At 43.3% G+C, this 13,534-nt stretch overlaps 1 protein-coding gene across 1 annotated transcript; it reads right to left on the bottom strand.

Moving 5' to 3' along the window:
- Window positions 1–875: 875 nt before the first annotated feature.
- On the bottom strand, window positions 876–5,597 carry LOC116904161 (zinc finger protein 431-like). The gene is made up of 4 exons (XM_032907062.1): window positions 5,492–5,597; window positions 3,181–3,307; window positions 2,926–2,986; window positions 876–2,364 (listed from the first exon to the last, which is right to left on the bottom strand). The coding sequence occupies exons 1-4, from the start codon at window positions 5,492–5,494 to the stop codon at window positions 993–995; spliced, it is 1,563 nt and encodes a 520-aa protein (XP_032762953.1). The 5' UTR covers window positions 5,495–5,597; the 3' UTR covers window positions 876–992.
- Window positions 5,598–13,534: the final 7,937 nt, after the last annotated feature.

The raw sequence follows: 13,534 nt of genomic DNA on the forward strand, positions 1-13,534 counted from the left end.
AGATGTTTGTAAAATGACCTATCTTATAATAAGAGAGTGAAAGGATAATGTAGGGTCTAAACAGGAACCATCATTCTTTTGATGAACACATACATTTCTTGAAATATTACAATGTATTAATTATGAATGGTAAATAATTTATGTTCTGAATATTTTTTAAAGATTTATTTATTATATGTAAGTACACTGTAGCTGTCTTCAGACACACCTTAAGAGGGCATCAGATCTAATTACAGATGGTTGTGAGCCACCATGTGTTTGCTGGGATTTGAACTCAGAACCTCTGGAAGAGCAGTCAGTGCTCTTAACCACTGAGCCATTTCCCCAGCCCATGTTCTGAATATTTTGGTTATTTCTTTGCTTTAATTTCATCTTTAATAAATTTTACTTGCATGTATAAAACTGTGCTCTGGTGTGCATGTTCCAGTCAGACAACAATTCACAGGTGTCTAATACCTCTTTACTCTTTTATTCGAATTATTCTGTGATCCTCTATCCTTGGATGACAATTTGCGGACATTTTGAAAACAAGACACTATTTTAAAGATGAGATGGAGGGGTTGGGGATTTAGCTCAGTGGTAGAGCGCTTGCCTAGCAAGAGAAAGGCCCTGGGTTCGGTCCCCAGCTCCGAAAAAAAGAAAAGAAAAAAAAAAAAAAAGATGAAATGGTTCCACTAATCTTACATAAACAACAATGAGATGGTTCAGTGGGAAAACGTGCTTGATGTGTAAGGCTTTACTGCACTTATTAGATTCAGGGTGTTTCTTTCCAGTAGGAATTCTTTCATAACCTTAAAGAAAACATATAGAAGCAATATCACGGATTATATTCATCAGGTTTCTCTCCAGTATAAGATCTTTAATGTATCTGAAGTTTACACTAATGTGCCAAAGCTTTTACTGAATCAATTATATTCAAATAGGGGTTCTCTTCAGAATGAGATTTATGACTATGAAGACTACTCCAATTTGGAAATGCTTTACCAAAGTAATTATTCATACAGTTTCTCTCTAGTATGATTTCTTTCATGTCTATACAGATTACTGCTACTTGCAAAGTTTTTACCACATTGAGTACATTTATATGGTTTCTCTCCAGTATGAGTTCTCCTGTGTATTTGAAGACTATTTTGACTTTTAAAGGGTTTTCCACATTGACCACACTCATAAAGTTTCTTTCCAGTATGATTTCTTTCATGTATTTGAAGACGACTGCGACATGAAAAGGCTTTAGCACACTGATTACATTCATAAGGTTTCTTAACAGTATGACGTTTTTCATGATTTCGAAGACTACTACCACTTGCATAAGCTTTACCACATTGATTACACTCATAGGGTTTCTCTCCAGTATGACTTCTTTCGTGTATTTGAAGAGAACAGCGACGTGCAAAAGGTTTACCACACTGATTACATTCATAAGGTTTCTCTCCAGTGTGAGTTCTTTTGTGTATTTGAAGACTACTGCGAAGAAGAAATGCTTTTCCACATTGATTACACCCATAAGGTTTCTCTCCACTGTGACTTCTTTCATGAACTTGAAGACTACTGCGCCATGTAAAGACTTTAGCACATTGAGTACATTGGTACAATTTCTCTCCAGTATGATACCTTTCATGTCTATAAAGATTACTGTGATATGCAAAGGCTTTACCACATAGAGTACATTTATGTGGTTTCTCAAGAATATGATATTCTTCATGATTTCGAAGACCTCTACAACGTGCAAAGGCTTTACCACACTGATTACATGTGTAGGGTTTCTCTCCAGTATGAAGTATTTCATGCCTGTGAAGATCACTGTTACAAGCAAAGGCTTTACCACAATGATTACATTCATAAGGTTTCTCTCCAGTGTGACTTCTTTCATGCATTTGAAGACTACTGCGCCGGGTAAAGGCTTTACCACAGAGGTCACATCCATAAGGTTTACTTCCAGTGTGAATTTTTTCATGTATTTGAAGATAACTGAGAGATGCAAATGCTTTACCACATTCATTACAATTATAGGGTTTCTCTCCTGTGTGAGTTCTTTTGTGTACCTGAAGATTACTTCGACTTGTAAATGCTTTACCACATTGATTACAGTCATAGGGTTTCTCTCCTGTATGAATTCTTTCATGTATTTGAAGAGAACTGGGACTTGGAAAGGCTTTACCACAGTGATTACATTCATAGAGTTTCACTCTAGTATGGTTTTTTTCATGTTTTTGAAGACTACGGAAGTTTGCAAAGGCTTTACTGCATTGATTGCATTCATAGGGCTTCTCTTCAATATGGATTCTTTCATATGTCTGAAGAAAACTCTTATGTGCAAAGGTACATTGCTTCCTGCCATGTCCCCAATGCTCACAAGGCTTGTATCTGCAATTACAGATGTTATACCAATTAAAGGAGAAATAACAAACAAAAGGTTTTCAAACTGTATTCACGCAGGTTAAGTTCTTGCTCCCCATAGACTTGAGCTATAGGGATTAAAGTTTCTCCATGACATCAACCTTTTTGTTTCCACTAAACTGTTCCTCTCAGTAAACTTTGGAAAGTCACTGTAAGTATAGAGTGACACTAGCTTTCCTAAGGACTGTTTGCATATAAAAAGACATACACTGGTCCCCTAATCAATGCTTTTTATTATACTTGAATAGGATGAAACTAAATGGATTGACAGTTCTACATCATGGCTCTCATGGGGCTATGACTAAAATATTATCATGTACTAAGGTATGGTTTCTATGTTTGTTAGGAATTTGGCTTGCAAATACAGGTTGGCTACCTGAAACTGAAGTACACAGCCCTGCAACAATTTAATCCTCGTCAATATACATAAATCTGTGCATATTCCCACTGTTGCTTTTCTTTACAACTTCAGGGCACATTACAGTTTCTTCAGGGACACTTTTGTATCAGCTCGCACATGACATTTACCTTCCAGGTCCTCTAGAACGTTGACAGTGTTCTTCAATGTTGCTGTCTTCCAATTTGTAGCCTAGAATATAATAACAGAAATTTTATGATATATTATTGGATAGTATGCAAATTTTAAGTTTGTATCTTTGGTAAACCTGAGAACCATGTCTGATCCTTTACCACATCTTTCCTCTGTCTCAATAGAAATCACAGAAATAACCAAGAAACACTAGTCCCCTTATTTAGAAAGTGAAGGGAAACTCACATTCTTACCTACAGCAGTGAGGTTCCTGCACGTTTCCAGCATCACATCTTTGTAGAGACTCTTCTGAGAAGGATCCAGCAAAGCCCACTCTTCATGGGTGAAGTTCACATGCACATCCTCATAGGTCACTGCAGCCTAAAATGCCCACACATACATCATGAAAATGGTGAGACTGACTGTATTGTAAGTGTGCATTTCACTGAGACAATATTTACACTCTCTGGTCTTTCTCTTTCTGTGTCCTCTCTCTGTGTTCTCTCTGTGCTCTCTCTCGCTCCTTCCCTGCCTCCTTCCCTTTCACTCCCTCTCCCTGACCCCATGTGTTCCCAGCCATTCTCTCTGCACTATCTCCTCTCTCCATCCTTCCCTATCCCCTTTCTTTCTCTGCCTCTACTCCTGTCTCGCCCCACTTCCCATGCTCGAAATAAAATTCATTTTATACTAAAGAAGAGAGAAGATATTTACATAATTCTATTTGTTCCATATCACAGACATTCAAACACAGACATTAGTCTCCAAGTGTTTTAAGAAGGAAACAGAAAAGGAGGATCACACCTCTCATTTCTGGGACCACTGAATTCCATATGGCATTGCCAAAGTAGGGACTACTGACAGACAATACAGAGAGACACTCAAACAGATCAGAGCTATTAAAATTGTATCAAAATGCCTAACTTCAAAAACGGAAAAAGTATTTAATAAGCTCCGTAGATACTGGCTCTTAAACCTTTCAGAGACCTACCGCTTAAGTGTAAGGAGAATTATAAAATTTCCCGGAAATTTCACAAAATTGTTTTCCTTTGATAAAACCCACCAACATGTGAGTTACTGTGACTCCCAGAGCTGCATCCAGGGCCAGGGTGGCACGAAACAACATGAGAAGGGCACTATTACATCAAACATTAAATCAATCATTAGCCCAATACATTGGGCCAGAGGCCAGTCCGCTCTGAGACATCTCCCAATATCCAACCACATAATCAGCCTTAATTCTCTTTAGACTCGGATTTCAGCCTGAGAATGGGTACACTCACATGTAAAATTTTGAAAATCTGTCACGTTTAAGACTGGAGAGGGGTTGGGGACTTAGCTCAGTGGTAGAGCGCTTGCCTAGCAAGCACAAGGCCCTGGGTTCGGTCCCCAGCTCTGAAAAAAAGAAAAAAGAAAAAAAGAGAAAAAAAAAAAAAAAAAAAAGACTGGAGAGATGGCTCAGTCATTAAGACTACTTATTGCTCTTACAAAAGACCTGAGTTTGTTTGCCAGCATTAACATGGCAGCAAAATATCCCCAGATCTCGGTAGAGGACATTTAATGGCCTCTTCTGTCTTCTATGGGTGCCAAACACTCAACGGATAAACACACGTACATGGAGGCAAAACACTCATGCATAGGAAATAAAGTTGGTAAACTGAAAATACGTACCTCCATATCTCTTATACGTCACCATGGATAAAGTGGCCAGAAAAACACAGAAATGGGACAAATACCTGTAGCCAAATCTGTAACATTGTAATTTAAAGAAGAAAGGAACTCAATCAAAGGAGAGGAATTCCAAGATTGTAGACAAGAAGTCTCAATATTATTTCAGGACACAATCTGAGCTATAGATTCAACAAACGTCCAAAAAACAGTCTAATGATTTCTGCAAAGAACAGAAAACCGATGACAAAAGGTCATCATGAACGAAAACATGAACAACACAAGACTGAACAGACAGCACAGTGACACCATCTGACTTCAAAACTCCCCTACACCTGCAATAAAGACTGTGCTGTTGAGAAAGAATAGAGATCAGCAGAACATGAGAGAGCACTCAGAACAAAATCATAATTAATATTGGGTCAATTTCGCCAACTTAAGCCAGGAAACAGTGAGGCTGGCCTTCCTGACACACCTGACTGGACCCCCGCGGCATCTACATGCGACAGTGTTAATAATGCAGACTTTACACCTGCGCAGAGTTAACTGCAGACGGATCCTACACCTCAATGTCAAGGGCCAGGGGAAGAACTTCTAGACCACACCAGAGAAACTAGAGCTCTGCCAGTCAGCAATCCACCTATCCTGATGACGAAAGCAACGCGTGCGTGACGTAAACACTTTCCAAGCACCAATTCCCGCCTTCCAGGCTATGCGCAGGCGCAGCCAGGGGAACTAAGTCGTTGAGAGGTTCCGCTTCCAGTTGGGAGGCGCAGAGACTCCGGGAACAAACGGAGTCACACTGGGCGCTGCGTCTCACCGCCGGTTCCCGCACCCCCCGGTCAACCTCACACGGGCTCCCGCGGATCCTCCCCGCGTGGGAACGGCGGCCCCACTCACCATGGCGCGGATTCCCAGCTCGCCCGCTCTCCTCACAGCTCCCAGCAGCCAGACTCAGCGCAACACACGGAACACACCCTATACTTTTTTTTTTTTTTTTTTTTTTTTTTTTTTTTTCGGAGCTGGGGACCGACCCCAGGGCCTTGCGCTTCCTGGGCAAGTGCTCTACCACTGAGCTAAATTCCCCAACCCCCACACGGAACACACTAGAGCCTTCCTCAGACTCGCAGTCAAACGGGCCAATGGCGGACCGGAAGTTTCCGCCTCCACTCTGATTGCAAGCCCGCCTCGAGGCCCTCATTGGCTAGTGACGCCTGAGTGACAGGAGATTTGCCTTAGAGACAGTGGCTTGCTGGGACTTAACAGTGGTTCCCAGCCCTGGGCTCCCCATCAGGCACGGACCTGCAGTAGAACTTGCGCCCCCACTGCAAAGTCGTTGCCGTACTATTTTCTGCACACAGTAGGCACTTATTCGGGTAGGCATAGGGTGTCTAGTACACACAGATGGTTACTCTGTGCACTGTGTGATCCTCCTGCTCACAAATGAAACGACGCCCAGCCCATTCAGGTCAAATTTAAGCCACCGAACTGATATTCACCAGGCACCAGCAATTTCAATAAGGCACACTTACGATTGTTCGCTTCTCTCTCAGCTGTACACTGTTGGCCAAATACTAACTCCCAGCCTTCTGTGGTGGCAGTGGCCTTTCATGCCACCTTTTGGGAGGTGGAGGGAGGGCATCAAAGTTTAAACCAGCTTGGTCTGAGACTAAAAACATCCAAAATTAAGGTCAGCTCTGTGGTAATGTCCTGGGATGGGAAAATGACTCGAAAAGGTTGGCATTGCCAGTTGGAGGTTGCGCACACCTTTAATCTCAGCTCTCAAGAGGCGGAGGTGGCAGATCTCCATGAGTTCAAGGTCAGCCTGATCTACAGAGAGAGTTCTAGGACAATCAGGGCTACACAGAGAAAACTGTTTTAAAAACAAAAACAAAAGCAACAACAAAAAAAAGTGGGGAGGGGAGGATGGAAGAAAGACTGGTATCAGTAAGTCTTCCCTAAGGTGATCATGCTCCTCCTTGTCAAACCACTGTCCAGGAATCCAGTCATTAAAGGAGAAATCGAATGCTGTGAGAACACGCCAAGAAACAAGACAAGACTCTTGGGCCCTCAGTGTATTCGTGTTCCTCCCAGCGTTATTCGATAGAAGTGAAATTACTTGAAATTACTCAATATTGCTTGACGCTGTTGTTTAAAGAAATGTTTATAGCTCTAAGGAAAACATGTTCTTCCTTTTCTCCTTCATATTCCTCATATTGTTCTTACTATTCTTATTCTTATTCTTTGTTTTTTGAGGGAAGTGGTTTGGCTTGGTTTTGTGTTGGGGGTCGGGGTCCCTTGTGTAGCCCTGGCTGTCCTCATGCAGCCTTTCTTAAACCTCAAAATATATACAGTCTGGGGCTTTGAATAAAGATGGCTATGGCATGAGATGTTAGTCTGCCTCGATTATCACCTCCATTGTCCCAGACCCCACCTCCTCTAGAGTGGTCACAGGGTTCCTCCACTGATCAACCCACACCTGCCCCCTGGAGATTCTAAGTAGGTCTCCACCCCTGATTTACAACTCTATCCCCTGGTTTCTTGCACTGCAGTCATATTTATGACCATAATTGTGTTATGGATCCAGAAGATTAAACTCTTCTGAGTCCCCAACCCCATCCCTGCCCTCAACTAGTGTCCCACACTGGTTATGCCTCTCCTCCCTCCCTCCCCCGTCCCCCTCCTCTCTTTGTCACACACACACACACACACACACACACACACACACACACACACACACACACTGAGTTGCGTAGGCAGCATATCAGGAGTCACCACATATCAGATGGGGAGCGATGGGAATCAGAGGATGAGAGTCTATGGACCCATGGGGTTATGGTTCAACTCAGCACCTGCTGGGAGCCTGCCCAACCCCCAGTTCTCTCTGGAAGGCAGTGACTGGGTAAGTTTCAGCAATTTTCAGGTGGTAAAAGTTGGTTTGCGAAACTAAAAGTTGGTTAATATTAATAACGTTTACCTTTCTTGACTCTGTTATTCTGAGGCCAGAAACCACAGGCCTAAGATGACTAATACCCAGTTGTTAAACAGTAGGGGATTAATGGAGAAGCTCTTTCTTTTTCTGCAGTCTATCGAAGCAGCCCTGGGACCCAAGGTTGGGAGTTTATTTACTCCTTGTCATCTAGAGTAAGTTACTCTCCCAGAGAGGACTCACTTTAAAAATAGACTCAAATCTCTATTTCTAAGAGAAAGAAACAGGGGAAACTACTCTACACTGTCATGCTTAACTCATATCTTTTCAGGATATGGTCAAATCACATTCCAGCATCTCTTTTTTAAAAAGTTCGATAGTTCATAATATAAATTCAAACCATAAATTGAGTAAGAAGTTATAAAAAAGGTTTACATGTGCTCCATTTAAGACTAGTTATCTAATTAAATGTTCATCATCTGCAACCAGTTCCACAGGTTCATTAAGAGTCTAAAACAATAATTCCTAGGTTATAAGATAGTTTGGTTTTTTCAAGAGCCAATCACCTACCTTGTGTCTCATTACTATTGAAGGTTTGTATAATAAACTTGTCGATATTTTATCTTTTGTCCTTGCACCTAATAAATTGTCCAATCCTAGTTTATGACCTTCAGTTATCTAATAATGGTTTCACAGCCATCCTAGAAGGAATGTTTTCCCTGATCATAAATGTGATCCAAACCTGCTTTCTAGCCTAGGGCAATTAGCCTGTGACATGTGAAGGTTTACAGAACTATAATGGCAGCTTTCATACTATACAGGGCTCAAAATTATTATTGGTTTAGATATTAGAACTCCATAGAATTATTATGAATTATGAAATCACCAATTGTCCACATAGCATTATTACAAGAGAGGAGATCTTCATTAATCTGTAGAAAACCTGCCCAGTAGGGTGTGCAAATGCCCCAGGATCATTCTTAGCATCAGTCCATTTTTGGACAGCGCAGCTCTTGCGTCTGTCGCCATGACACCCACCGCAGGTCCCTTTGCACATGCGTCACGTGCGTCACACCCGGTTAAAGACTCTTCCCCTTCCGCTGGACTGCAGCCCCTTCTTCTTCCCGCCCACCGTCTCCCAGAGGTGGACCTCTGGGAATTGCCTCTGTCAATAAAACCTCCCACGTGAGATTTGTCCCATGGGATGATTTGTCCGGGTCTGTGTCGCCTATTCTAACATTGGTGCCCAAACCCAGGTGGATTCGCAGTTCCTCTGCTGCAAATGGCACAGAGCCCACAACTTTGTGGAGTGGCTACTGCCACATGGGTTAAGCCCCACGGACATGAACCTCAACCCTACTGCTACACAGGCTCACTTTCTGGCCACCGGACTATTCGACTCCATCCAAACACCGGAAGATTGGTAAACTGCCTGTTCCAGTTGGCATAAAGGGACCCTGGTCCCAGGAGAGGACTGGCTACCCTCTACAGGTCTAAGGGATAGATTTAGCCACGGTCTTTATGACCAGCTTTCTAGCTGACTCCTCATTTTAAAACTTCTATCCTTGGGTGAATCCTCTTCCTCTCACTGTCTGGGAGTAGGGTTTTTTTCCCCTCTCAGTTGCTTTCGTGAACTATGATGCTGGTAAACCGTCCTCCCTCAGACTCTGGTCTCACAGCTCTGACGTTAGGCCCTCAACTCTCAGCCTCAAGAGTCTTAAGCCTATTGTCTCTGACCTCCTAAGAAAAAAGCTCCTCCATCCTGCCTCTTCCCCCTTAAACACTGCTATACTAGCAGTAAAGAAACCTAATGGACGACCTTATAAAGTTGCAAATTTTCTATAAGGCATAGGACACTTGTCAATAGGACAAAACATCAACCAAAAGAGAGGGAAAATATCTCTACCAATCCTACATTCCATAGAGTGATAATACCCAATATATTCAAAGAACTCTAGAAGTTAGACTCCAGAAAATAAAATAACCCTATTAAAAATGGGGCATGGAGCTAAACAAAGAATTCTCAACAGATAAATATCAAATGGCTGAAAAGTACCTAAAGAAATGCTCAACGTCCTTAGTCATCAGAGAATCACAAATCAAAGCGACCCTGAGATTCCACCTCACACCAGTCAGAATGGCTAAGATCAAAAACTCAGGTGACAGCAGATGGGTGGTGAGGATGTGGAGAAAGAGGAATACTCCTCCATTGTTGGTGAAATTACAGACTAGTACAAGCACTCTGGAAATCAGTCTGGTGGTTCCTCAGAAAATTGGACATAGTACTATCTGAGGACCCAGCTATAACACCACTGGGCATATACCCAAAAGATGCTCCAACATATGACAAGGACACATACTCTACTATGTTCATAGCAGCCTTATTTAGAATAGCCAGAAGCTGGAAAGAACCCAGATGTCCTTCAATAGAGGAATGGATACAGAAAATATGGTACATTTGCACAATGGAGTGCTACTGAGCTATTAAAAACAATGAGTTCATGAAATTCTTAGGCAAATGGGTGGAACTAAAAAATATTATCCTGAGTGAGATAACCCAGTCACAAAAGAACATGTATGGTATGCAGTCACTGATAAGTGTGTATTAGCCCAAAAGCTTGGAATACCCAAGATACAATTCACAGACCATATGAAACTCAAGAAGAAGGAAGACTAAAGTGTGGATGCTTCAGTCCTTCTTAGAAGGGGGAACAAAATACTCACAGGAGGAAATACAAAGTGTGGTGCAGAGACTGAGGGAAAGGCCATCCAGAGACTGCCCCACCTGGGGATCCATCCCATATACAGTCACCAAACCCAGACACTATTGTGGATGCCAAGAATTGCTTGCTGACAGGAGCCTGATATAGCTGTCACCTAAGAGGTTCTGTCAGAGCCTGACAAATACAGAGGCAGATGCTGGAAGTCAACCATTGGACTGAGAACGGGTCCACAATGGAGGAGTTAGAGAAAAGACTGAAGTAGTTGAGGGAGTTTGCAAACCCATAGGAAGAACAAAAATGTCAACCAAAAGACCCCCCTCCCTCAGTGCTCCCAGGGAATAAACCACCAACCAAAGAGTACACATGAAGTGAACCATGGCTCAAGCCGCATATGTAGCAGAGGTCTTGTAAGGCATAAATGGGAGGAGAAGCCCTTGGTCCTGTGAAAGATAGATGCCCCAGTGTAAGGGAATGCCAGGGCAGGGAGATGGGAGGAAGTGGGTGGGTCAGTGGGGGAGCACCCTCATAGAAGCAGGGGGAGGCAGGATGGGAGAGGGGGTTCCACACTGCTCTCTGGAAGGAATGCAGATTACTTATAACTAAAGGAGGATCAGTAACTAATGCAAACCAAATTATGGTCATGTTAAAGGTCTCCCAGCTCCCTACAGCTATTGGGATTGTCCACTGCAGATCCCACCAGATGGATGACTCCATTGTCTCCAAGGGAAACAAGGCAGCTAGAGCTGCCTTTAGGGGCTTAGACTTGTCTCACCCTCCCCAGGGCATTCTTACACTACAATCCACATCCCCACCTTCACTCCCTGACACTCGTCAGACTCTGTCCTACTTCACCAACGCTTTCATCCTAACAGCCAAGCATTGTCCTAGTTTGTTAAGACCACCTGCAGCCTACTCCTGAGGACTTAAAACCTATCACGGCCTCTTGTAAAAATCTGTCAGATGTCAGACTCCAACTCCAGGTATCGTAGTACCCGTTTTCCTACCCACCAGGCTACAGGTTCTCTTTCTGGAACCGACTGGCAACTTGACTTTACCCACATACCCACTGTCAAACATACCAAACACCTCCTAGTCGTGGTGGACACCTTCTCAGGGTGGGCGGAAGCGTTCCCCAACAACAACAGAAGAGCTCAGACGGTCTCTGATCTCCTCCTTCAAGATACTATTCCCCACTTTGCTGTTCCAGCATCCCTGCAGTCAGACAGTGGTCACGAATTCACCTCCCAAGTTCCCAAGCTCGAAAGCCCTAGACATCCCCTGGCATTTTCATATTTCCCACCACTCCCAGTCTTCAGAAAAGGTAGAAAAAGCCAACCACTCCCTAAAAATCACTCCATCAAACTGTGAAGGAAGTTCACATTGATTAGATAAAATTCCTACCTCCGGCTCCTTTTAGGCTACGAGCTCCCCGCAAGTGACTTCTTTTCATCTTACCTTTTGAATTCATATATGGACGTCCGTCTTTCACCTAAATGTTCTCCCCTCCCTGGTCACCTACTTACCACATTACTTTGCCCCCTCTGCTCTCTCCTATGAAACTTTGATGACCGCCATCTACCAAGGCCACGTGCTCTTCCCAGTCCATTGCCTGTCAAACATGGGAAAGCAGGTTCTTCTCTCCCCTCCAGATCATTGGCCCTCATCTCTCTCTCCCTAATGCCAGGGGCCCTTCAAGTTAATTCTCATGACTCCCACAGCTGCTAAACTCAAAGGACTCTCTCATTGGGTCCACATGTCTCACCTTAAACTTTTCACCCCTCCACCTCAAAAATGACTTCTTCCTACACATCTATCCCAACAGGTCCCTGCTCTCTTAAGCTCTGAAGACTTGAGACCACCCATCTTGTCCCCAATCCCAGAAAACTGAGACTCCACTCCAACAGCTGTGCTTGACCCCACTGGATTAGATAAGGCCTTTCATCTTCCTGCTCTGTTCCTTTCCATCCAGGGGAGCCCTTACATCTGGAGATTTGAGTTCAAGAAACCCCTACTGACAGCAGTCTTTCCAAATAAGGTCAGGAGCCAGGAGCCAATCCAAATTGCTGCCAGCCCTGTAACCACCATTACATCTAGATATTATGAGCTCTTTGTGTGCTTCATCTTTGACCAGATGAAAAATGACTGTAAAAAAAAAAAAAAAACAAAAACGGCCAGACGGGCTGGAGAGATGGCTCAGTGGTTAAGAGCACCCGACTACTCTTGCAGAGGTCCTGAGTTTAATTCCCAGCAACCACATGGTGGCTCACAACCATCTGTAAAGAGATCCGATGCCCTCTTCTGGTGTATCTGAAGACAGCTACAGTGTACTCATATATAATAAATGAATAAATCTTTAAAAAAAAAATGGCCAGACGAACATGGGGGCTGCCGGTATTTGTCTTGCCAGATACACACGTTAGTACCACAGGACAATCATGTCTTGTATCAACAATGCAAACCCCTCTTCTTCTATATTCAAAACCCATGGAATACCAGTTCTTTTCCCAGCTTAACAACAGTCTTCAAGAGGTGACCCAAACTATGCTCACCCTCCAAAGACAGATCGATTCCCTGGCAGCAGTGTGCTTCAGAAATGACAAGGACTAGATGTCCTGACAGCGAGAGGTCTTTCCTGTTTCTAGAAGAAGAATGAATGCTGCTTCTACATCAACCAGTCCAGAATAGTGAGAAACAAAATTCAGCAGCTATAATCAGACATCCAAAAACCCAGGGAACAGCATGATGCCTCTAATTCCTGGATTTTCAAAAACCCTAAATGGAAGTGGATATCACTGTTCCTAATGCCCCTTCTCATTCTTTTGTCTTTACTATTTGGTCCCTGCCTCATTAACCTCATCTCCACATTCCTCCAATGACAAATTCAAAGACTTTCTAACTAAACAATAAGTTCCTTTAACAAGATTACCACCTACAGTCCACAAAGAATCATGATGCAAATGACTATTGAATGAGCCCTGACAGCGAGTGTCAGTTATGTCCCCAAATTGACAACACCTTTAGACAGCAGGAAGCAGTTTAAGAGATCTGACACTTCTATTCCCACCTCACCACCACCACCACCACCACCACCACCTTCTTTTCACCTCTCTTTTTAATAAAAAAAAGAGAAGAATGTTAGCATCAGGTACATCCGTGGACAGCTAGAAGCATCCTTACAGCCAGCTCCCTGACCTAGCAATAAGACATGTCATCTCTAGGTGACGGCACCACTCCTGCCATGGCACCTGCTGCACATCCCTCTGTGCATGCATCACATGTGTCATGGCCCGG

The sequence above is a fragment of the Rattus rattus genome, chromosome 1 (assembly GCF_011064425.1).
Source record: "Rattus rattus isolate New Zealand chromosome 1, Rrattus_CSIRO_v1, whole genome shotgun sequence".
In the NCBI taxonomy this organism is placed as follows: Eukaryota; Metazoa; Chordata; class Mammalia; order Rodentia; family Muridae; genus Rattus; species Rattus rattus.